The 25,508-nt window shown below is 43.7% G+C and overlaps 3 protein-coding genes across 3 annotated transcripts; all 3 read right to left on the bottom strand.

Annotated features, from left to right (window-relative positions):
* Window positions 1-1,628: 1,628 nt before the first annotated feature.
* On the bottom strand, window positions 1,629-3,576 carry LOC311130793 (centriole, cilia and spindle-associated protein-like; the record flags this gene model as incomplete). Its single annotated transcript, XM_084163590.1, has 3 exons — window positions 1,629-1,808; window positions 2,220-2,581; window positions 3,213-3,576. 3 exons carry the CDS (start codon window positions 3,574-3,576, stop codon window positions 1,629-1,631), a joined length of 906 nt encoding a protein of 301 aa, XP_084019716.1.
* Window positions 3,577-5,650: 2,074 nt separating this feature from the next.
* Window positions 5,651-9,721, bottom strand: LOC311131480 (actin, alpha skeletal muscle 2-like). Its single transcript, XM_084164501.1, has 7 exons — window positions 9,682-9,721; window positions 7,732-7,871; window positions 7,094-7,418; window positions 6,820-6,981; window positions 6,495-6,686; window positions 6,213-6,394; window positions 5,651-6,067 (listed from the first exon to the last, which is right to left on the bottom strand). Exons 2-7 carry the CDS (start codon window positions 7,858-7,860, stop codon window positions 5,924-5,926), a joined length of 1,134 nt encoding a protein of 377 aa, XP_084020627.1. The 5' UTR covers window positions 7,861-7,871; window positions 9,682-9,721; the 3' UTR covers window positions 5,651-5,923.
* A 2,347-nt stretch (window positions 9,722-12,068) lies between these two features.
* On the bottom strand, window positions 12,069-25,279 carry LOC311130908 (nuclear pore complex protein Nup133-like). The gene is made up of 26 exons (XM_084163721.1): window positions 25,064-25,279; window positions 24,848-24,963; window positions 24,618-24,721; window positions 24,281-24,385; window positions 23,874-24,005; window positions 23,459-23,629; window positions 23,205-23,360; window positions 22,493-22,563; window positions 22,217-22,364; window positions 21,814-21,964; window positions 21,285-21,442; window positions 20,990-21,081; window positions 20,336-20,505; window positions 20,082-20,176; window positions 19,572-19,796; window positions 19,210-19,332; window positions 17,400-17,499; window positions 16,919-17,176; window positions 16,488-16,621; window positions 15,812-15,970; window positions 15,513-15,648; window positions 15,156-15,274; window positions 13,087-13,167; window positions 12,921-12,985; window positions 12,586-12,674; window positions 12,069-12,334 (listed from the first exon to the last, which is right to left on the bottom strand). Exons 1-26 carry the CDS (start codon window positions 25,189-25,191, stop codon window positions 12,198-12,200), a joined length of 3,423 nt encoding a protein of 1,140 aa, XP_084019847.1. The 5' UTR covers window positions 25,192-25,279; the 3' UTR covers window positions 12,069-12,197.
* Window positions 25,280-25,508: the final 229 nt, after the last annotated feature.

Genomic DNA, 25,508 nt, shown 5'->3' with positions numbered 1-25,508 from the left:
ATAAAGAACAGGAAATACAGGTGTGAGCGCAATAACTATGTCATACAATGTCTAACAGTATCTTTCTTCAACTTTACAACAGTTTCCATTGTGCTGTTGATAAGAGCTTTACATTTAAATGAAAATATTAACAATACAAGCCTCTGGAATGCATTCTAGATTTAGATTGAAATTTGCAACAAAATACAATAAAGCTAATGCAGGATATTACCCCGCTAACAGTTTCTTTCTCTGCAGCTCTATGCCGCATCCCCTTGGCTATGGCTTTTAGTAGCTCAAAAATACTGTAATATCTAAAACAATAATTGTTTGGTCCTTACATCTAACTCAGGGGTCTTCAACCTTTTCTTGCATAGGGACCCCCGCCCAGGCAAACTGGCGACCCAGGGACCCCCATCATATGCTAGCCTTTTCCCCCCTGCATGTCTTGTCTTATCATCAGGTGAATGGCAAGGAGAATTAATCCACATTTTTAAATTAATCGATTTGGTAGATAGTTTTTCATAGCCTATTAGCTAGAAAGGTAACTCCAAACATTTATTTATGCCACGTGTTGGCTAAAATGAATGTCCAAGACAAGAAAGCTTACCAGCGGGTGCTTTGTCAAAGCCTACAGTGTGTCAGATACTCCAGTGAGTGTAATTAGCTCCAATTAGTGTAATTTGCTCAATATTAGGAGTTGAGAAATAAATGTGACATCATTAAAAAGAAATATTATCCTATTTTCTACTGTAGCTTTTTATGTTTATTATTGTGGACCCCCTGCAGTACTCCCGGTTGAATACCCCTGATCTAACTTTCTGATTTTATGCAGCTGCCTTTGTGATAGAGCCTGACATAAGCAACACAGAATGTCAGAAATGCCACCAAACTAAAGCGATGTGTAAAAACCATCATCTTGCTTGGAATTTATAATAATACAGTACAAATTATACTCTGTAGTCAGCAGCATAAAAATGCACAAACCAGTCCAATTTCTCGAAGCATAACTACATATCTTTCTATATTCTACTATGATTGTTTCATCCCTTGTGGAAGAAAAAAAAAAGTGGCATATGGCCAACTAAGCGATCAACTTAACAAATCAACTGTCACACCCTGGCTCTAGGACTCTATATGTTGAGCCAGGGTGTGTTCATTCTATGTGTTCTATTTCTATGTTGGGGGTTCTAGGTTGTGTATTTCTATGTTGGCCTGAGTGACTCCCAATCAGAGGCAACGAGTGTCAGCTGTTGGCTGGTTGTCTCTGATTGGGAGCCATATTTATACTGTCTGTTTTCCTTTTGTGTTTGTGGGTTCATGTTCCGTGTTCGGTCATTGTCACCGTGGACTTCACGAGTCGTTTATTGTTTTTGTTCGTGCTTTAATATAATAAAGTAACATGTTCATTCATCACGCTGCGCATTGGTCTACTTCTCTCCCAGACGATCGTGACATCAACCATACCTTATGATTAGGGCCCTGAGTTCTTCCTAGTCAGGTTATGTGGACAGGAAAACCTCAGGGCCCTAATTGGTGTCTAAACCAATCCAGTCATTTTGTTCTGTTAACCAATCCTCAATAAGCAAACATGGTGTTAAAAATGGAATGGTCGACGGTGGCGGTGGAATACCCATGATCCTTCTGCTCTACCTCAACCGGGCAGAGAAGCAGCGCATGTACTCGGTCATCCAACGGTCATCCACCACGGCCAACTCCGACCGCCGTATCTTCTCCAGGTCGGCGGACTGTGCCCTCCTCCGGTCCAGATTCGAACAGCGTTTATCCGACTCCCGTCTGGTCTGGACGCATGCGTCGGATGTGCGACTCTGCGGAGAGAGAGAGGTCCCTGGGAGATTAGGGCAATGAGATAGGATAGGTGCTTCCGAAATACATACCACTCTTCTATTATTGATAGTTTCTGTGGGGGGAGTGTTGGATGATGAGCTACGCTTCTCTGGTATCCTTTCCATGAAGATGTGCCAAAAGACTCAAAATGGCCTCCTATCTATTTTCCCTGAAATAACTTATTTGCAGAATAGATGTTTGACGCACAGTAATACTGCATTACATAAGCTACACAGCTTTCATCCAGTATTCCTATAATGTTAGCCTCTTTGATCATTATACCCTGGCCTGAGAAACCAAATGCAAGTCTGGTACTGAAATAACATCAAATGGAATGAATATCAAAGCATTTTCCCAACCTCACATATGCCCACACACACACACACTCTTACCTCATTTGTAGACCTCCTAGCAGACGACGCGTGTCTCTCTGCCCAGTCGAGCCGGGAGGATGGTCGTCTGTTCTCCTTCTCTGTGGTGATGGTCGGGGGCTGGCTCTTTGCTCTGGAGGGCTTCCTGATGGGTGCAGACTTGATGTCGTCACAGGAACAGTCCCTTTGACAGGGTTCTGAGCGAGGGACACGATGGCGGTGGCGACGCTTAGGCTCAGTCTTCACCGGCTCCTCGTCTGATGACGTCTTGTCTGCTGGTCCCTCATCTGGTGGAGTTTCAGCTGCTGGACCATTTTGTACTACTGACCCGCTAACTGTCCCCTCGTCTGGTTCGTTTAGGCCCCCGTTCTCTATTACAGACTCTTTGAATGAGCAGAAAGTGATGTAGTTTTATTGTACACTATACCAAACATTAGGAACACATTCTTAATATTGAGTTGAACCCCCTTTTTGCCCTCAGAACAGCCTCAATTCATCGGGGCATGGACTCTACAAGGTGTCAAAAGCGTTCCACAGGGATGCTTTGGATGGTGGACAATTCTTGATACACATGGGAAACTGTTGAGCGTGAAAAACCCAGCAGCATTGCAGTTCTTGACACAAAAAGGTGCGTCTGGCACCTACTACAATACCCCATTCAAAGGCACTTAAATATTTTGTCTTGCCCATTCACCCTCTGAATGGTCTCAAGACATAAAAGCCTTATTTAACCTGACTTCTTTAACCTGACTCCTTCATCTACACTGATTGAAGTGGATTTAACAAGTGACACCAATAAGGGATCATAGATTTCACCTGGATTCACCTGGTCAGTCTATATCATGGAAAGAGCAGGGGTTCTAAATGTTCTGTACACTCAGTGTAGAGACCTAACAAGTTAAGACCTTTTTTCTTTATGTTTGTAGCTCAAAAGCATAGTATACTGCAGGCCTTATTACAATAGGATCAACACACAGGTGTATAAAAGTATTTGCAATAGTAGAAGATAGATACCTGTGGGTGGTAGTGCATCCAAGAGGGTAAACTCCTTGGCCTCCAATTCTGGTTCCCCATTCACAGAAGAAGGCTTCGGTTCCGGGCTCTCCCTTGATTCTGACTTCACTGATGGTGTCTGAGGTTTGACGTCTAAAGGCGCGACTTTATTCCTCATCTTGGGGGTCGACCACCCACTGGCGCTGGAGTCTGACCCGGTCGAGGTATCCCACCCCTCCCAGAACCACAGAGGTTTGTGAGCGTGCTCCATCACCCGCCTAGACAACCTGTACTTCACTGAGTCCTCGTAGCACTTGGAAAACGTCTCCCATTTCGGCTCTTTGAATTTCTTCATGTACTCTGTACGGATTTTCTTAGTCACCATGATTCCTGTTATTGCTTTGGTCCAATTTTGATCAGCTCACAAACTATGGAGGAGAGGAGAAAAGATAAGTGTTATTACATACATACCCCTACAATGTAACAGTAACTAGGCCTATGTTTCTATATTTGGTGTGGAATGTGTCATTGTAGGCTACTGGTGACAGTCCCGCCACACATCTAAAGCCTGTAGGAATCCAGAGCACCTGGGCCTTCTAGAATTACCTGTTGGCGTTTCCCTCCCTCGAATAAAGTAACCCATGCCATCTGATGGCTATCTATAGGCTGCGCCCCATAACGCCCACCTGACGCTAGAAATATACACATAGTCTATGCAGTAATAGCATCGTTATTACAATGTTGTTTAGGCCTAGAATAGTATAACAGAATAGATGGTGATAATTTATTTAAGTAATTTAATATTCTTATTTAGTGTAGGCCCTATGTAGCCTAGTTATGTAGTTTATTAAGAGCATTCCCATGCATAAACCAGCCACGGCCTAAATTGTTTCCCTTTGCCTTTTCTGCAACATAAACTACATAAGCCACGACAAAAATCAGTTTTGTGGTTTATCTGCTGTTTCTGTTGCATAAATATGACCGAGCCTGCTTTATGATTGAGGCGTGAAGCTACTGTTTTTGAAGGCTTCTCAACAATATCCGAGACTGTTTGCAGACGCCAATACGGGCGTCTTTATCAAAACACTTTGCACGGGTCTATCGCTACTGAAATGTTATTGTTAGCCCACATACCAAACGTAATTTATTAAATGTAAATACTTACAGGCAATATGGTGACGAAAACATGCACTGCTGGTGGCGTCGACGTTTGCTTCTACCTGCGCACTGTAGTGGTTGTAAACACGACCAGAACAGGTTATTACCGGCGCTTATAAGCTTACCCCTCACCCGGACTTCATTATGGAGAATTACAGAACATCATAATTTTCACTTAAAGTATTCCTGCATTATAATTGCCTGTTGTTGCGCATATCTCTACCTTGAATCTTCGTCAGAATATAGCCCTCTCAACCTTGGCATTAGAGAGGATGTTTCTCCATGAAAAGCTATAGCAAGTGCAGTGCGCATGCCCGGAACAGCATGGTACTGGCGCGCGTCTCTTCTTCGGATGCATTTTATTCTAAAGGCGTGTATTTCTTCAACAGGTGTGTAATCCTTTTATTTTATTTATTTATTTGAAACAAGTATACATGGATAATACAAATGTAATGTGTTTTTTTCCTCCAGCCTCAAAGGTATTTTTTCAGTTGTGAAATATCAAATAATATATTAGCCTGCTCATGTGATTTAAAGTCAATATCCATATTGGTATCGCAGTCGAATTGCCTAATTTGGTGACAAAGAAGATAACTGCTCTGCTGTGAACAAGGATTTGATGTGACTACCTCCTTGATGAAAGAATGCTGTCATTGTTTAGTCTGAATCTAACACATAATATAAAATTATTCACTCTCATTTCAATAAAATGTAGGCTAATGTTTGTTAAATAAATAGTTAGAGAGAACAATTCGTATTTTAGGCACATTGATAATATTATAATATTATTATAAAATAGAGTTAATATCACAAAGGAGGTCTGCTCAATGATTTATAGTCTTATATCCATGACATTGTTTGTTTCTTCAGGGACGTTAAGAACAGTTTATTTAAACACTTGTAGGCCTACTTGAGCTCATTGTTTGTCCTTCCAGTTCCAGGCAGTCATATTGGCCCTTGTTCTTCAAAACATTGAAAGGCATCCAAATTTAAAGTGTCTCATAATGTGTAGGCTATTTATGATGCTGTGTGCCAAAAAGGGAGTTCATCTTTGCCCTAATGGGTTTTTAACGGTTGCGCATCATAAAACTCACACCATATAGGCACTTTTTAAGGCCTATTTTAAGTGTTGATTGTGTTGTAATGCACCTCAAAAGAACAAAAGAACAGAAACACGTTTGAAAATAGATGTTTTTTATTTCCTATGTGGATCTCTTGATGGTTAGTAGTTTATATGTTTTGCCTCGAGTACAGATGGCACGTACTTCTGAGCCAATATCGGGTAACCAGAGAAAACAACGTTGTGGTCACCCTCTGTCCCTCTTGCTTGTCCCCGAAACAGACTGTGCTCACCAAAAAATACCAAATGATGGACTATATCAATAAATAACATTTATGTACATTTTACATTCACATGTTGGTATTTTTTCCTCACACGTCGTGATGTTGACGTCATTCTCTCCGTTTTGCTGAGCTTTCGCTGTTACAATGTAACAGTTGTATAAAGTTGTCCCTTGATCGCAAGGCGGTGTGCCGTTGTTGCTTGGATCTTGAGCGAGATGTTGACAATGCATTTAGAAGCACTTGCGGTGAACAATGCTGGGGCCTGCCTCGTCGTACTCCTGCTTGGTGATCCACATTGCCTGGAAAGTGGACAGGGAAGCCAGGATGGAGCCACCGATCCAGACGGAGTATTTACGCTCAGGTGGGGCAATGATCTATGCCAAGTGAGAAAAGCACGATTAGATACTGGGTACCATAGGTAACACAGGTAACACATTGACAATGACACAATTATGCAGACCTATGGCATCTCTTATAACTATTTTAGTGTGCGTAAAAGTATAGTTTATTTGTAATTACCTTGATCTTCATGGTGCTGGGGGCCAGGGCAGTGATCTCCTTCTGCATACGGTCAGCAATACCAGGGTACATCGTGGTACCACCGGAAAGCACATTGTTGGCGTACAGGTCCTTACGGATGTCAATGTCGCACTTCATGATGCTGTTGTAGGCAGTCTCATGAATACCAGCGGACTCCATACCTGTGCAGGTGTACAAATATCAATATTATTATTTAACCACTCTTTAGGCCGAAGATTTTATGTTGGATTATATTATAGGCCTATAACGGCAAATACGCACCAATGAAGGAAGGCTGGAAGAGGGTCTCTGGGCAACGGAAACGCTCGTTACCGATGGTGATGACCTGACCGTCGGGAAGCTCGTAGCTCTTCTCCAGGGAGGAGGAGGAGGCTGCGGTGGCCATTTCGTTCTCGAAGTCCAGGGCGACATAGCACAGCTTCTCCTTAATGTCACGCACGATCTCACGCTCGGCTGAAATGAGACATTTCCGTTAATGTGTATAAGTATATCCCCGTGCGTCTTGCGCTTTTGTGCGTACAACGTTCTAATACTTGAAAATGATCAAACAAGCATTTCTGTGTAAAAACAAAAAGTTCATGCTCACCGGTTGTGACGAAAGAGTAGCCACGCTCGGTCAGGATCTTCATGAGGTAGTCAGTCAAATCGCGACCAGCCAAATCCAGACGCATGATGGCGTGGGGGAGAGCGTAACCCTCATAGATGGGGACGTTGTGGGTCACACCATCACCGGAGTCCAGCACAATACCTAAACACAAAAAACACCACCATTCAGTAAAGCAGACAACCCAACCATCAACAACTTGAAATACAAATAACAGGTTGTGTGCGTAAAAGGCGCGCGTAGGGCAAGTTCTTACCGGTGGTACGACCAGAAGCGTACAGAGACAGGACAGCCTGGATGGCCACATACATGGCGGGAACGTTGAAGGTCTCGAACATGATCTGTGTCATCTTCTCTCTGTTGGCCTTGGGGTTCAGGGGGGCCTCAGTGAGCAGGGTGGGGTGCTCCTCGGGGGCAACGCGCAGCTCGTTGTAGAAGGTGTGGTGCCAGATCTTCTCCATGTCGTCCCAGTTAGTGATGATACCGTGCTCGATGGGATACTTCAGGGTCAGGATACCCCTCTTGCTCTGAGCTTCATCTCCTACGTAGGAGTCCTTCTGACCCATACCCACCATCACACCCTGGAAGAGACAGAACAAGCCCATTGAGACACCCGCGAAGACATGGCGCACACGCCTAACAATTGCACATTATAATCTAACGGTACACTACACCTTGGACACTAAAACGGCACGTCACACCTGACACATTACACGTTAGCACTAGTAAACTATACCTAAATGCATTTTTGAACTTGAATTCGTATATATTTGCCAATATGCTTTTTACGCATATGTTTGTACTTTGGATATCCTAGTAGGCTATATCATGAAACAAGGTATGGCGCCTTCATTCACATAACTATCCATACCAAGGAGTGGTGCTTTTACGTACCTGGTGACGAGGGCGACCGACAATGGAGGGGAAGACAGCCCTGGGGGCGTCGTCGCCGGCGAAGCCAGCCTTGACCAGGCCGGAGCCATTGTCGCACACAAGAGCGGTAGTCTCGTCGTCGTCACACATCTTGGTGGGTTCTGAGACAAGGTGCAAAAGGAACACACGTTTATCATACAGTATACTGTAAGTAGCCTACTTACTACAAGATCTCTCACTGACATTCTATTCGTGAAAACGACATTCTGTGCGTAAAAACGATACTTTCGGATGGATTGCTGATGCATCATGTATGCCCATTTTCCCACAGAATTAATAACATTACACTGAGAGTTGACCGAGAATCCCATCAGACATATTAGGTTGCCTACATCAGTGGTTCCCAAAGTGGGGTCCACAATTTATGTTCTTAACACTCAGGTGTCAAACTCATTCCACGGAGGGCCGAGTGTCTGCGGGTTTTCACTCCTCCCTTGTCCTTGATTGATGAATTAAGGTCACTAATTAGTAAAGAACTCACTTCACCTGTTTGTCTAGGGCTGAATTGAAAGGAAAAAACTAAAACCTGCAGACACTAGGCCCTCCATGGAATGAGTTTGACACCCCTGTTAGATGCACTACATGAGCCTGGGAGACTCAAAGGGGTATTGGTATCCACAGTACTCCATCAATGATAAAACATTTCAACTCAATTATTATTGTATTGCCCCAAAATCTTGTTTGCAACATAAATGCAATATTTAAGCTTTATATTGCAGAATTCGTTCTCTGCCCCATGGCCATGCACTGCAGAAGTCATAGTAAAACTGCTTGTATGGTATTTATTTATCGCACTCTAAAGTAGGAATTGGGGACGCAAAAAAGTTGGAGAAACCCTGGCCTACTTGACGCCTCAAATAAACAGGTTAGAGCTGTAGATATAATTATAAACCGGGGAGTTTGGCTCCTGGATGACACAGGTATGACAAAAAAAAATTAGTTGGTAACGAGTTTATAATAGCAATAAGGCACCTCGGGGGTTTGTGGTATATAGCCAATATACTACAGCTAAGGACTGTGTCCAGGCAATCCACGTTGCATTGTGCAGAAGAACATCCCTTAGCCGTGGTATATTGGCCATATACCACACCCCCTCAGGCCTTATTGCTTAAATATGACACGGTGGTCTGACACTGTAGTCTGCGTCATTTTACCAAAGTGAGCATGATAACGTTAGGCTACACATGACACATTAACCACAAACATTTAAAAAATCGTTCCCTGGAATCATTTTGCATTACATATACGTTTTCTATTAATAAGGATTTCAGGTAACGCACTATAAACCTGTCGATAATCTGGTTAAATAGATCGACTATCAATACACATATTGGGTAACCTATCATATAGGGTAGCCTATAAGCATGTGATGCAGTCGTTCCAGGAACTTTTGATTCAATACAAAGTTATCTCGCTCTCACCTCCTGACATAACAGGTTTCCCAATATCCAGTAGGCCTATTCAATATTTTGTCTTACATTATTTTAATAAATAAAATGAACTACCAAAATGTAATTTGAAATAATTGTATCTCAAAGACCAATTATCATTTATAAATTAAATCAACAATGTTTAACATGCATGCATTAGCCTACATTGTGCAGGTAGACTTATGTATCAAATCAAATTCAATCAAATCTCTTCTATTATCATAATAATAATTTGACAGCCAGGTGAAATCTGTTTAGTTTACGAAAGTAGGCTAGAAGTTAAACTGAGCCGGAGGTTGGCTGCCAAGTTTCACTGCCTGTCACAATACTGTGTTGATTATCTTTGATTTGTTTAATTCGTTATCCAGAGTCCATGATGTAATGTCCCAGAGAGAGAGAAAAATCCACTCCTCGTATTGACCTCAATGCTGTTCCCTCGTGCAGCAGTGCGGTCTAATATTCCACGGACCCGTTCTCTTACCTGGTTTTCTTTTAGAAGAAGCTCAGTTGCAGAACTTTACCACTGCTGGTTCCAGCTAAGGACTGACAGCAACCACCGTCAACCTTATATACCCGACGCCATCCACCTTTTTTCGTCTCCTGACAACCATTAGGAATGCCCATCTATTCCACAGGAATTCTCCCGACCCCCCCATCCATATTTGGTTCTTGGGACGGGTGCGCACCGAACACTCCCGTAGACGAGCGCTAAAGAGCTCAGGGTCGCACTTCGTAATGCGCAGGACGGTCCATATATGGAGAGGTAGTCCCGAATCCAAACTGTAGCGCTCGGCCCGTGTATGGAGAGCCGAGAGGTGTAATCCGTCGGACTCCTGCATGGCATTTTGAACACAGGCGCGCTTCGACGCAGGACTACACACATTTTTATTCCTCGTTCTATGACAGCATGCAGTGCCAAATCATTCAATAATACAAGGATATTGATTGTGGCTTTATTAATTTTTTTAATCTCTCTTTGCAAATGACTTGCTTTCCGAGCGCATCTCGTCAAGGTAGCCAATATTCTGTTAATGTTATTTTATTGGTTTATGTTGATTACTTTACAGCTTGAGCAGGTGCGATTTTATAAAGGTTGTTTAATGGAACACTACAAGTTAAACAGTGCATATCTCAGTGTGTTTTACCCGGTTCTTTGTCAGATGCATGTTATTTTAATTGATAAGAACATTTTAAGTATAGCATCTTTTGGGGGGAATTGTCTCTCAAAAATGTGTTTAAGTGTAACTGTTAGTCTACAGTAATATTTTTCTACAAAAAGTTTGAAACTTTCTGCCATTAAGAACTCTCTCAAACTTTTCACAAGGGTCATGATTTAACACTGACTTTATTCTGCAGCATCAACAACAGCAAGTAGAGAGGGGGGAAGTTGTGTCAAGTTTGAGATGGGGGTGTTTCTTGTGTGGTCACTTGTAACTTCCGCATTGACTACAGTGGCCATGGTCTAGTTTCTCTGAACAGGGGGTGGGTGAAAGCAGATAAGACCCTAGCCATGCAGTCGAACAGCTGCAGCCAGCCACCAAGGCATGGAGAATTCCTTTTTTGTAGCCCCAGCGTTTAAAAGAAGCGTCTATAAACTCTGATATGGTTGTCCAACTGCTAACTCATCACTGCCAAGGTATCCAACTAATTGTGCTTGTGGAAAGTTATTTTAGTAAAACAAAAAATGCTTAAAATTGCATTTAAAAAATTGCATCCAACTTCCATTGGTCCCTATAATTTATTTGAGCTTTGATAGGCATGTTATTGTCATTCATGGGATATCCTACTTCATATACCAATATTAACATTCTTACATTTGTCATTTAGCAGACGCTCTTATCCAGAGCGACTTACAGTAGTGCGTGCATACATTTTGGTACTGGTCTCCTGTGGGAATCAAACCCACAACCCTGGCGTTGCAAGCGCCTTGCTCTACCAACTATGCCACATGGGAGCAATACTCAGGCTCATAAATGTAATATCCATACCAACTATACACAACCCCCACCATCCATGAAGGCATTCTACAAGCCAAACAGGAAGTCCTGTGATAAAATATTCAGTAGAAGCCTGGCTACCAAACCTAGAGCTCTCACACAAACAAACTGTCAAAGATCAGTGAAAGTTTCTACCAAGTAGTTAGTCAGCATCCATATGACAACTACTCAAGATAGTCAATCAAGAATATTGACAAGGTTTGAAAAAGTATGCTTAGAAGCCCATCAAAAGCAATTGGCACACTTTCTCTGAGGGTGTTCTTTCAATCCCCCCATATAGGGCAACTGAACTTTCAATTCCCCCCCCCCCATAAAGGCAGTGGCAGTCATTTATTGTGTATGTCCCTAATTTAACCTCCATTTTCTATTTTTAGGACAAGACACAGAGGCCATCTGCTTCTGCCATCAGTGAAAGTGGATCAGTTGCAGACTCCTCTAAGGGTTGGAGAGAGAGACACTTGAGGAGTCAGGCCCCGCTATTTAAACAAGAACTCAATACAGTTGGCAATGTAGGCTACACCACCCAATGGCTTGCTGCAGAAATCCAATAGCCTATTATGGCATGTTACTCAATGAGTGTGGCTTGTTGTTGAGTTGGATGTTGTGTTAATTCTGAGCGGTTAGTATAGGTATATTTTCCATGAGGTGTGTGCTGTTTCATCCATTTGGTCCTAGCCTAACAGCTCCAGTTGAATCCATGACACTTACTCTCCTGACTTTTACTCAAGCAATTATCACAGGAGATATAGCTGTATTGGAGATGTTGCCTTTTTCCAGGTTATTGAGGTAAGAAAATAAAACAATATATTTTGTTTTTCAAAAACTTAAAGCAGTCTTTTGTGAAAGCCAAAATCAAAAGAATAGAACATTTACGGAAATATGAAATTTATTTAGAAGACGCAACACTTTATCTTTTTGTCAAACAAACAGTAAAAATTGAAAGTAAGGAACAAACCAAGTGCAACCTGGGAGATGTAGTTGTGAAAGGGGTCAGGGGTCATCAGATTTGTGCTTGCAGGTAATGTTCATAGTTGGCCCGCAGGACAAACTCAAAAGTGGGCTTTGATTTCAAAGCCTCCATCTCGTCCACCTGAAGAAGGTCTTTGACGTCAGGAAGGTAGGTCTGTAGAGGAACGCCTGGAAAACAAAAAGAGAACACATTCTGAATAGGTTGGAATGGTCTTAAAGAGGTAAATAAACAGAGCAGTGACACTCAATACCTTTTTCAATATTCTGTAATTAATACAAAAATATTATAACAATTCAGCAATCTCCAAAATATCTCAAGTAACCTTTGAAATGTGTTGTTTACGAAGAAATTAACTGATGAGAATACAGTAAACTCCTTTGGTCAGACACAGAGACAAAATGGCTACTGCAGTGCTAACCTTCTTGTATGAGCTTGAGGAGGATCTTGACAAAGATGCTGTCCTTGGCTGCCTCCAGAGGGTCATCATTCCCATCAGCAGACGACCAGCTGTGAGCAACACAGCGGAAACGAAGTTCAATGCAAATTTACCGTAATAACAATAATGCTTATTAATTAATTGCATTTACTATATAAAGCGCATTGACAACGTAAACAAATAACAAAAATGTAAGATAAGTGTCAAACAGTGTATTTACACCTATCAAATCCTTTCAAATTTGGAATTAAGAAATGAGCAAGAAAGGGAGTAAGAGAGAGATATTAGAACGATTAGGACCACTGAGCAGTACTTACTCATCTTTCTTGAGGGCCTTGCAGAAGATCTCACACTTGAGTCCCGCAATGTCCACCGCGTCCTCCTGCAACAAGAATATGGCCCATATCAGTGAACTCTGATCCCCAACAGACCTGATTAAATCAACCCTGAGCTACTGATTCATGCTAGCGGCAGTAGGACTACCTCGTCTATGTACTCCAGCAGATCAAGAGCCTTCTTGAAGTCATACTCATTGGCTCGTCGGTTGTCATCACAAATATACAGCTGGTGAGAAAAGAGAAGAATGAGGTCAGTCCATTTTGGGGTTCAGTTGGTGACAGGGAGGATAGATGTATGCGTTTTATTGTCATCGTGTGTCTGTGTGGTTGCAGGTATGTGGATTTACAGTGGGGAAAAAAAGTATTTAGTCAGCCACCAATTGTGCAAGTTCTCCCACTTAAAAAGATGAGAGAGGCCTGTAATTTTCATCATAGGTACATGTCAACTATGACAGACAAATTGAGAAAAAAAAATCCAGAAAATCACATTGTAGGATTTTTAATGAATTTATTTGCAAATTATGGTGGAAGATAAGTATTTGGTCACCTACAAACAAGCAAGATTTCTGGCTCTCACAGACCTGTAACTTCTTTTTTAAGAGGCTCCTCTGTCCTCCACTCGTTACCTGTATTAATGGCACCTGTTTGAACTTGTTATCAGTATAAAAGACACCTGTCCACAACCTCAAACAGTCACACTCCAAACTCCACTATGGCCAAGACCAAAGAGCTATCAAAGGACACCAGAAACAAAATTGTAGACCTGCACCAGGCTGGGAAGACTGAATCTGCAATAGGTAAGCAGTTTGGTTTGAAGAAATCAACTGTGGGAGCAATTGTTAGGAAATGGAAGACATACAAGACCACTGATAATCTCCCTCGATCTGGGGCTCCACGCAAGATCTCACCCCGTGGGGTCAAAATGATCACAAGAACGGTGAGCAAAAATCCCAGAACCACACGGGGGGACCTAGTGAATGACCTGCAGAGAGCTGGGACCAAAGTAACAAAGCCTACCATCAGTAACACACTACGCCGCCAGGGACTCAAATCCTGCAGTGCCAGACGTGTCCCCCTGCTTAAGCCAGTACATGTACAGGCCCGTCTGAAGTTTGCTAGAGTGCATTTGGATGATCCAGAAGAGGATTGGGAGAATGTCATATGGTCAGATAAAACCAAAATAGAACTTTTTGGTAAAAACTCAACTCGTCGTGTTTGGAGGACAAAGAATGCTGAGTTGCATCCAAAGAACACCATACCTACTGTGAAGCATGGGGGTGGAAACATCATGCTTTGGGGCTGTTTTTCTGCAAAGGGACCAGGACGACTGATCCGTGTAAAGGAAAGAATGAATGGGGCCATGTATCGTGAGATTTTGAGTGAAAACCTCCTTCCATCAGCAAGGGCATTGAAGATGAAACGTGGCTGGGTCTTTCAGCATGACAATGATCCCAAACACACCGTCCGGGCAACGAAGGAGTGGCTTCGTAAGAAGCATTTCAAGGTCCTGGAGTGGCCTAGCCAGTATCCAGATCTCAACCCCATAGAAAATCTTTGGAGGGAGTTGAAAGTCCGTGTTGCCCAGCGACAGCCCCAAAACATCACTGCTCTAGAGGAGATCTGCATGGAGGAATGGGCCAAAATACCAGCAACAGTGTGTGAAAACCTTGTGAAGACTTACAGAAAACGTTTTACCTGTGTCATTGCCAACAAAGGGTATATAACAAAGTATTGAGAAACTTTTGTTATTGACCAAATACTTATTTTCCACCATAATTTGCAAATATATTCATAAAAAATCCTACAATGTGATTTTCCTGATTATTTTTTTCTCATTTTGTCTGTCATAGTTGACGTGTACCTATGATGAAAATTACAGGCCTCTCTCATCTTTTTAAGTGGGAGAACTTGCACAATTGGTGGCTGACTAAATACTTTTTTCCCCCACTGTATGTAGAGAGTTACTGGTTGTGCGACTGTGCGTGTGTGGTCTACTTAAGCAATAAGGCATGAGGGGGTGTGGTATTTGGCCAATATACCACAGCTAATGGCTGTTCTTAGGCACGGTGCAACACTCCGCCTTGTCAGAAAATCAGCATTCAGGGCTCGAACCACCCAGTTTATAATGGTGCATTGATAAGGTTGTCTGTGTTGGGTTATGTGGTAATGTGAGTGTAAGGGAGGTGTGTGTGGTCCACTGATGTGTGTTCTCACATGAATAAGGTTGTGAGCGCTGAGCAGGGGCATGGTGTCTGGGCTCTGCTGTTTCTCCTCCAGCAGCTGTTTGGGCAGAGTCTCCTGGTGCAGCAGGAACCGCTCCTGCTCTACCATGTCTGTAGGATGACAAAGAAAACACTGGTGATATCCCTGCAGAACTCAACAATTGGACACCCTACAGCGGACACCCTACAGCGGACACCCTGCATCAAACAATGTCTGTTGTCTTAGGGCTAAATAATAAAACAGTTAAAAATATACCAATTTAAAATACATGTTCATAACTCCCATTGACAATAATGTATGATTTAAGTGAGTCAGAATTTAGCAGCAGTATCTCAAGTAGCCCCTTACCATCTACTCGTTTCTTCAACACAGCCTCAGGCATGTCTGATGCCAGGGCAGTCAGTTTACTGAGAGCCAACAGGGTCTTCTTCTTCACAAAGTAACGTGTCTCCATGTTGGCCTGGTCATACAGGGTTTTGTGGGCCTGGAGAGTAGAAAGAGAGACGGTCAAATAAATATCATCAGAAACGACACTATGTAGCTGCCAAACAATGTATTCTCATACGAAGCGGCATGTTCACAAGTTAGCTACTAAGGTCAACTGATGTGTGTGCGTGAGTGAGTGTGTGACTGTGTGTTCCACCTACGCTGCTGAAATCATGGACGTGGATGTGGTGCAGCCAGCTGAGGTGTTCATGGGACTGCAGGAAGCTGGCCAGTTGCTGGTGCTGGGCGACGGGCTGGGAGAGCAGCTTGCCCCGCTTCCCCTTCTCCATGTACCAGCGGAACAGGAAGTCCGCAAAGTTCTACAGGAAGTGACATGGAAATTAAATGATACGCAGCATCTATGGAATTCTAGTCTTAGCTTGAGAAATAACAAAAATGTTATCCCATAATGGGTATCAATATATGATTTACATGCGCAGTCTGAGTAGCATTTACAGTCTGAGTAACGGCATGTAGCCTAGCGGTTAAGAGCGTTGGGCCAATAACCAAAAGATTGCTGGTTCGAATCCCTGAGCCGACTAGGTGAAAATCTGTCGATGTGCCCTTGAGCAAGGCACTTAACCCTAATTGCTCCTGTAAGTCGCTCTGAATAAGAGCATCTGCTAAATGAATGAAATGTAACATGCACATATCCCTCGTTAGTGCCAGATTTGATAAAACACCAGTGATACAATTGGGCCGTGTTCAGTATGGCACACAGTAGCAACACATTTTGCAACAACAACAAAAATCTGTTTTTATTGGACCTGTTAAAGTAGTACCTCCCCATTTCAAAAGTTTTCCACCTAATGAACACCACCCTGGTTTTAGTCTAACCTGGTCGGCGAACTTGGCCATGTAGTGCTGCAGTCTGTTCTGGTTGTCAGTCAATTCACACATCTGGACCAGGATGTCAAAGTCACAGTACTTCTCTGCCAGCGCCGCCACCCACTGGTACTGACCCAGCTCCACTGGAGCACAAGGAAAAGTTAGTAACACCCTTAATATTATTTAAGTGTACATAATACCTTTATAATGGATGCAATTAGCAGTCAGACTTATAATTTATGAAAAATATCAGCTACATTTAGCTACAAAATGTGTAACGTCTGCTAAATGGCATATTATTATTATTATTATAATCCCACTGAAAGGAATCAGACTTGATGTCTGATAAAAATTCTTCATAATCCAAAATGGCTTCACCCGGGAACCAAATATTCAAGCCAAAATGGCTGCCCTGTATTTTGTGTTCAATCTCCACTCACACAGTGGTGCGAGCAGCTCAGAGCGGCGTTGCGTGTACTCCATCTCCAGGGTGTTGTAGCGGTCCTGCTGGCCCGGCCGGCCCGGTCTCAGTGAGGTCAGCTGGGCCACGTAGCCTCCCAGGAGCACGTCCAGCAGCGCCGCCAGCTGCTCGTTCAGGCCGTTGCGCAGCTCCGAGTCGGCGTGAGGGTACACGTCGCGCAGGATCACCTCGTGCTGGCGGGCGATGACGGTGCGCACCCCGCCCAGACCGCTAGAGGCTGTGGAGAGAGAGAGAGAGGTTTGGAGATTAAGGGCACATCTCAATTGTCTTATGTTTGGGAGGCTCTTCTCAATTCTTCTCCATCGCAGTGATAGGCATCTAGCATATCACTTTCACCTATCCTGTCTATTCAGATCAGTTGACATTAATAAAAGGAGACAAGACGTTACAAGAAGTTGCTTTAGATTATTATGAGTGTGTGTGTTGAACAGGGAACATACCGGTCCATGGGATGTATTCTGGTTCAGCAGGGGCGCTCTCTGAGGCTCTGTACAGTGAGGCCTTGGTGTCTCTGTACTGACCAGCAGCCTGCAGCATTTCCTGGAATACAACACACAAACATACACATATTACTGACTGTGCCATCACAAGAAATACAACCTCACACGCAACATGACATACACTACCGGTCAAAAGTTTTAGAACACTTACTCATATTTTTACTATTTTCTACATTGTAGAATAATAGTGAATACATCAAAACTATGAAATAACACATATGGAATAATGTAGTAACCAAAAAAGTGTTTAACAAATCAAAATATATGTTATGTTTGAGATTCTTCAAATAGCCACCCTTCTCTCAAACAGCTTCATGAGGTAGTCACCTGGAATTCATTTCAATTAACAGGTGTGCCTTATATAAAGTTAATTTGTGGAATTTCTTTCCTTCTTAATGCGTTTGATGCGGTTGAGCCAATCAGTTGTGTTGTGACAAGGTGGGGGGGGGGGGGGGGGGTATACAGAAGATAGCCCTATTTGGTAAAAGACCAAGTCCATATTATGGCAAGAACAGCTCAAATAAGCAAAGAGAAATGACAGTCCATCATTACTTTAAGACATGAAGGTCAGTCAATATGGAACATTTCAAGTGCAGTCGCAAAAACCATCAAGCGCTATGATGAAACTGGCTCTCATGAGGACCGCCACAGGAACGGAAGACAAGATAAGTTCATTAGAGTTACCAGCCTCAGAAATTGCAGCCCAAATAAATGCTTCACAGAGTTCAAGTAACAGACACATCTCAACATCAACTGTTCAGAGGAGACTGTGTGAATCAGGCCTTCATGGTCGAATTGCTGCAAAGAAACCACTGCTAAAGGACACCAATAAGAAGAAGAGACTTGCTTGGGCCAAGAAACACGAGCAATGGACATTAGACCGGTGGAAATGTGTCCTTTGTTCTGGAGTCCAAATTTGAGATTTTTCGTTCCAACCGCTGTGTCTTTGTGAGACACGGTGTGGGTGAACGGATGATCTCCGCATGTGTATTTCCCACCGTAAAGCATGGAGGAGGAGGTGTTATGGTGTGGGGGTGCTTTGCTGGTGACACTGTCTGTGATTTATTTAGAATTCATGGCACACAACCAGCATGGCTACCACAGCATTCTGCAGCGATATGCCATCCCATCTGGTTTGGTCTTAGTGGGATTATCATTTGTTTTTCAACAGGAAAATGACCCAACACACCTCCAGGCTGTGTAAGGGCTATTTTACCAAGAAGGAGAGTGATGGAGTGCTGCATCAGATGACCTGGCCTCCACAGTCCCCCGACCTCAACCAAATTGAGATGGTTTGGGATGAGTCGGACTGCAGAGTAAAGGAAAAGCAGCCAACAAGTGCTCAGCATATGTGGGAACTCCTTCAAGACTGTTGGAAAAGCATTCCAGGTGAAGCTGGTTGAGAGAATGCCAAAAGTGTGCAAAACTGTCATCAAGGCAAAAGGTGGATATTTGAAGAATCTCAAATATAAAATATATTTTGATTTGTTTAACACTTTTTTGGTTACTACATGATTCCATGTGTTATTTCATAATTTTGATGTCTTCACTATTATTCTACAATGTAGAAAATAGTAAAAATTAAGAAAAACCCTTGAATGAGTAGGTGTCCAAACTTTTGACTGGTACTGTATATATTTATATATAGCACACCATATGATCAAAAGGCAACCATACACATGCATGGGAGAATACGTGACTAACAATATGGATGTGGATACAGAGAGCCTGCACGGATTGTGTTGTGTACCTTGATGATGGTGTTGACACTGAGCACCACTTCAGCCCACTTCACTGAATCCACAGGGTTCTCCTTCAGAGTCCTCTCCTCCTCTTCTAGTAGACACTCAAAGACTGAGGAGATCTGAGACACCTACACAAACATTCACACAGACCTTAATAACCTCACCTGAGGCATAAGACAGAAGCTTCCCACAATCCCAAAGCTAATGTTTTGGCATTGACAAAATTATTTGATGATTTGAATTGGAATCTCAAATCATCTAAATTGCATGTGAATAGTGTGAAGACCCCAACTCTGCTGGGGATATTATCTCTGTCATTGTCACCAGACCCCAACTCTGCTGGGGATATTATCTCGGTCATTGTCACCTCTCTGAAGAAGACGTCTGCAGCCGTGAGGCTAGTGGACACGGTTGCATCGCTCTTCCTCAAGGCAGTGAGGATGGCGCGATTGACCAGCTCGCTGTTTTTGGTGTGGTGGTTCTTCAGTGTCATGGCCGCCTGTAGCTTCTCGGCGTGCTCGCACAGCAACAGGCGCGTCGCCATGGGAGATGAGCGCACTGCGGTCTGGCCCAGCCGGTCCAGGAGACCCACCTGGGGGAGGGGAGATGGAGTGGGGGAGGGAGCAAGTGGACGAGAGTAAGAAACAGGGGTGGGGAGTAATGAGGTAAGGTTCTTGAACTCAGTCATGACATATCGATCTGTATTCATGAATTTGTGAGGAGCCCTGTAGTAAAGCCCAATCCCACGGTGACCCATAGGATTATAATTAATCCGGATTAAGCGGAATTTAAATATATTTCTATGCAGGTGGCCCACAGGATTAGAATTATTCTGGATTATTCGAGAATGAAATATATTTCTATGCAGGTGGCCCACCTGTAGCAGGAAGTCCATGAAGCAGCCGTGGGCCTTCATCTTGTCCTCTAACTGGTGGAGGATGATGAGGGAGGTCAGGGGGAAGCCAGAATTCTCTGGCAACGACAACACAGACAAAAGGTCACTTCTATGTGGAACAATATATTCAATCATTTTGATAGAAAATAACTACAGGTTTCCATGTCTTCGCCTGTCTACATTTCTCTCCCTCTTTTTCTGTTCTCTTCTCCTTCCCCTCCCTCCCTCCCTCCCACCGTCAGGGACAGACTCTGCCCAGCGGGGGTCTGAGGCTGGGTAGTCGTCCACCAGGTCCAGGTTGATCCGGGTCACCACCAGGTCCAGATCCCCGCCCACCTCCCCGTCTCCGTCCCCCTCCGGGGGGAACAGCTCGTCTGTCATGGTCTGGGCCCCCACCAGATCATTCCTGACAAACAGAACAGTCATGTTTTACTCACAACATTATAAGGTAAACTCAATAGTATCAATGTTTATTGCTTAGATCATTTAACCAGGTAATTCCTGAAAAATCATCAAATCATTTCACATAATTGCTTAGTGGTACTCATTTCAACTGTACACACCCCATTCACTCTCTGTCTACATGTACACTCTTTCAAACACTCACTACCAAACGCTCACTCTCTCTTTCTGTAAACAACTCTCACAGAGCCCTGCATCCTCATTTGGCAGTAACAGCTGCTCTAGATTACCAACAACAGGGCAGATGCAATCACAGAGAGCAAGTAATTACACAGACCTAAATCCACATCGTCCTCAACACAGGGACATCTTTTCAGGGGAGGAACAAACAAATTCCATTGTTTCACAAAGGAGTTCTGTGTCACTGTCAATAAAAGTCAAACTTCAGCAATTGGGGCCAACGTCACACAATCTTTCTGCAGACTTACCGACAGAACTGCAGGAATGCTGCTTTTAGGAGTTTGGTTTTGTCCTCTTGCGCTACAGGCTCCATCCTAGTCGGAGTCTCCATAGCAGTTGCCTTGAAACCAATGTGTGAATTCAGAAATAATGTACACGTCATAAAACAATGTGTACTCACCAATTATGTAAAAATAATAACAACATTGCTCGTTCACCAATTTCATGTAATCTCATTATACACACACAAGTCAGATGACCCAGTTCCATATTAGAGACCTAGCACTGCTTCATTTTAAATTCAAATCTGCCTCTACTCCCTACCTCAGGGCCGGCCCCAGCCAGGGAGGAGTAGAGGGAGTCCTCCATGGTCTCAGGCAGCATGGAGGCACTCTCCCTGGCCACCACGGCCACCAGACCACTGTTCTGGGAGAAGAACACTGGCAGGTTGGCACAGCAGCCCCCACCACGCAGATGGTCACCTGGAGAGATGAAGGAGGGCGGTGAGAATAGAAACATGGGAGGCGAGTCAAGTCAAATCTTACAGAGATACATTGTTTATCATACATGAAATACAAATTGACCATTCATGAAAATGGATAATGATCTACAAAGACAAGGTTGATGATATTATTATGATAACTATGAATTACTGACAGCTGTTGTTGTAGCCATCTACACCATTCAGTCATCAATACCATTCATTTTAAAACATTGGGTGCATGTCAACAGTCTCTAAATTCTTCCTCTTCTTTTTTTATTAAGAAAAGGAGACGAGGAAAGGGGCCAACTTTAAACTATTGAGAGGCAACCAATGTCCTCTAACCTTGAGTCCATTATCTATGTCTCTCACCAGGTGTGTTGAAGGGGATCTTCTCCTCAGGTAGACCTCCTCTGCCTGTACCGGTGGAGCAGGCAAACACCAGCTCCTCGTTGTACAGGAAGGCAGCAGGGCTGGAGGCCCGTGGTAACACCAGCCTCATGGCCTGGAGGGCATCCTCACTCTGAGGGGAATAACATTATAGTAACCATTAGACAAATGTAAACTGTAGGAAGACCAATATGGTTGATATTTTCATGACTGGAAAATAGCATTCCTTTTTGTGGAGCAGGAAATGTAGAAATGCATGAAGCCTTGAGCGTATTCAGAGCAAGTCTACTTAGGGAACCTATTGCCACTTACAAACTAATTTTAAAATGCCCCAAACATTTCATGAACCATAATACACCATTTCCAGGGTTGAGTGAAGACTGACCTGGAAGGGGGGATTGTACTTGGTGACCTCCACAGAGAGCTCCTCAGAGATGTTGTTGCCGTTGTCCAGCAGGGTGACCAGGCAGAAGTAGGCCAGGCAGGGGGAATCTGAAGGGTGCCAGGTTGCTGCCAACACTACCAGGCCATCCCTGGGACACACAATTATAGTCAAAAGTGTGTCCAATCACACAAGGTCACAGTCACCAGCTGACTATTACATCAAATCATGCACTGGGATAAATACACATCCAGAAACCTAGATGAGAGTTCGACTTACTGGCTGAGCTGCATGTCCATGTAGGTAACGTTTACTCCCTCCTTGATTTCCTCATAGTTGCTCTCTGACCCCTGATTGATGGCGAGAGAAAAAAAACAGGACATGCCTTCAGGACAAATCATCAAATCTACAGGTAACTGCCAAAATAAAGGAAACACCAACTTAAGTATCTTAATAGGGTGAGGGGCCACCACGAGCCTCCAGAACAGCGTCAATGCACCTTGGCATAGATTCTACAAGTGTCTGGAACTCTATTGGAGGGATGCGACACCATTCTTCCACAAGAAATTCCATAATTTGGTGTTTTGTTGACGGTGGTGGAAAACGCTGTCTCAGGCGCCGTTCCAGAATCTCCCATAAGTGTTCTATTGGGTTGAGATCTGGTGACTGAGACACACACACACCCTTTAAACACCCTATGCACCTTTGAGACCCATCTTTCAAAGTCACTGAGAGATCTTCTTCTAGCCATGGTAGCCAAAATGGCTAAGCATGATGGTACGTTCATTCCTTGATTAACTCAGGAAGCACATGCTTTGTATCCCTTCATTTACTCAAGTGTTTCCTTTATTTTGGCAGTTACCCGTACAACCATACAGTAGTTGTGGTCCTTCAAGGGGACAGTTCACCTCAAAGTAACGCACCATGATTTAACGCAACCCGACATAAAGTAACGCAACACAACATTAATGTAAAGTGTTGTTCTGCTTACCCAGATGGCGTCGGCGACACTCTCCCTCAGAGCGCGGCTGGAGTCCCAGCTGAGGACCTGGTGCTCTGTGACCTCATCCACCTCCCATTTACTGAGCCCACAAGAGGTCAGAGTATACAGGCAGCCTGTCTCTCCCACCCACAGAACACTGTGGAGCTATACAGGGAGGAGAGGGTATGTGAGTTGTTATCATCATATTACCCACTAATGACTTTATTTTGGGGATTCATAGGACTACACTAGAAGAAACGTGCATTGTTGTTGGTGAGCGGGGCAAGCATGCCAAAGAGGCTGGAGACGCGGCGTCCGATGCCGGAAAGCACCCCCTGACCCTGCTGTAGCGCCCTCTGCAGCAGCTTTCCGGAAGGGTCCGCCCTGAGACGCAACAACTGGCCCCTATAGGAGGACACAATGAAACTACCCCCCTGAGGGAAGAGAGGGATGGTGGGGTGAGGGAGGAGAGGAAGGAGGGATGAAATCAACAGCACATAATATTTAATCAGCTAAATATGATCAAAATGTATCTGTATGCAACAATTTTACACACAATCTGTTGGTAATTTTTAATCAACTAATAATGAGAACCTGCTCTAAACATCCTTTACCTGTGATTAAGGAGCAGCGCTGTATTCAAAACTACAACAATGCATCCACAACGTAACAACTTACCCTGACAGCCACAACAAAGTTGCAGAGGTTTTCGCCCATGTCGACCACAGTCTCAGTGTAACTCCCCTCGTGGGCCAAACTGGGCCAGAACCGGGCTGTTCCCTCCGGAGCCACCGCCATGACAGAGATAGACTGTGCATTCAAAACAAAGACCCACAACAGTAAACAACCATGACTGATAGTGAGTTGATTGGAATTTCAGTTAATTTGTTCCTGATTATTAGCCTGGGTGCCAGCTTACTCAGTCAGGAACGCCTTGTCAAGACAACAACAAGTAGGCTAAAGCAGAAAGACACTGGCACTCAGGCTAGCTGCTCAACAGCTAACAGTTAAGTCATTAGGCAGACAGGTGGGAACTCTTCGCACATTTGGAGGTTGAATAGTTTAGTAATAGAGTAATTGATTACCTGAACAGTGGCAGTCTCCAGAGGGCTGGGAGATGATATGGAGATGAGATCAGCACAGTAGGCAAACTCACTAGTGGGCAGCTGGAGGCCCTTACATACTGACAACTAGGAGACACAACAGAGAAGGTTCACTCATTGGCACTCCATGTTTGTTATTATAGGACACACTGTATCAATGCGTTGCATATCTCATCATTATCAACCAGGGTTGGGTATCCAGTGTTGAAACGGAGTGACACAAAGAGGTAGGGTTCTACCTGGACTTGCCCAATAACGAACACTCATATTGTGTTCCATTTCAAAGCGTTTTGCTACGGTGTGACCTACTGAACTGTACCTTTGCAACAGCAGTCTGACAGATCTTCCAGATGATCAGTCTCTCTCCACACACCATCCAGGCCCAGCCACTCTCATCCACCTTCACAGAGATCTGGTCATCGGCTGAGGGACACAAAACACAGAACCCGTGGGAGAAGAGAGCATCAGCCAGACTGCATTGATCGGGATGACCTCTACAGCATGTATGACTCGCAGAGAGATAATAACAGGAAAGAGTCAATGACCCACCATCAGCCATTGTCAAAGCCTCCATGACTTTGACAGGTAGAGAAGAGCCAAACGTCTGGACATCGAAGTGGAGTGCTTCTGAAGTTGAGTAGCTCTGCACACGCGTGGGAGTTGATCTGGAAATGAGAGGGCGAGCAGTTGTTTAAAAACACTCCACTAGTGACTGTGCCTCAAGATACATTGTTGGCAATGGCATGATGGAGCATGGACACTCACCGCGCTGCTAACGACGTCCTACGTGGGGAAAAGAGAAGCCCTGTAGGTGTACCGGCGAGACTCTTTCTACCGGTGACCCTTGAGGACTGCCTTCGGCCTGAACTAGGGGTGGGACGAGGGCTAAACATCGTAGCTATGCCCCAAAATGCTCAATATTCAATAAACTCCAGACAGCTCTACTTATTTTCCGCGCACAATATGAAACTTCAGGCGCATGAAATATACGTCATGAAATAAAAAATCTGATTTGCAGTACATAGTTGGTCCACTAGATTGTGCCATTGAATACATATTTTGAACACGAATTTTATACGAATAACATTGTCATTTATGAATAATCCCTTCAATTAAAATCAACATTACATTATTACTGATTGTGGATTGATTGATTTTTGCAAGTAGCTAGTTGTCGTTTTTTGGGTGGCAGTAAACAGAATACCAAATA

The sequence above is a fragment of the Coregonus lavaretus genome (assembly GCF_964263955.1).
Source record: "Coregonus lavaretus genome assembly, chromosome: 6".
In the NCBI taxonomy this organism is placed as follows: domain Eukaryota; kingdom Metazoa; phylum Chordata; class Actinopteri; order Salmoniformes; family Salmonidae; genus Coregonus; species Coregonus lavaretus.
This window is presented reverse-complemented; position numbering and strand designations above follow the sequence as displayed.

Excerpts from the sequence above, each read along its gene's own strand:
- LOC311131480 (XM_084164501.1), bottom strand. The coding sequence starts at position 7,860 with ATGTGTGACGACGACGAGACTACCGCTCTTGTGTGCGACAATGGCTCC. Across the intron at positions 6,982-7,093 it reads CGCTTCTGGTCGTACCACCG|GTATTGTGCTGGACTCCGGT; the intron begins GTAAGAACTTGC and ends TTTTGTGTTTAG. Across the intron at positions 6,395-6,494 it reads CTTCCAGCCTTCCTTCATTG|GTATGGAGTCCGCTGGTATT; the intron begins GTGCGTATTTGC and ends ACACCTGCACAG.
- LOC311130908 (XM_084163721.1), bottom strand. The coding sequence starts at position 25,191 with ATGTTTAGCCCTCGTCCCACCCCTAGTTCAGGCCGAAGGCAGTCCTCA. Across the intron at positions 23,361-23,458 it reads CCCCGCTCACCAACAACAAT|CTCCACAGTGTTCTGTGGGT; the intron begins GCACGTTTCTTC and ends CTCCCTGTATAG. Across the intron at positions 12,986-13,086 it reads TGCTGGAGTACATAGACGAG|GAGGACGCGGTGGACATTGC; the intron begins GTAGTCCTACTG and ends TTCTTGTTGCAG.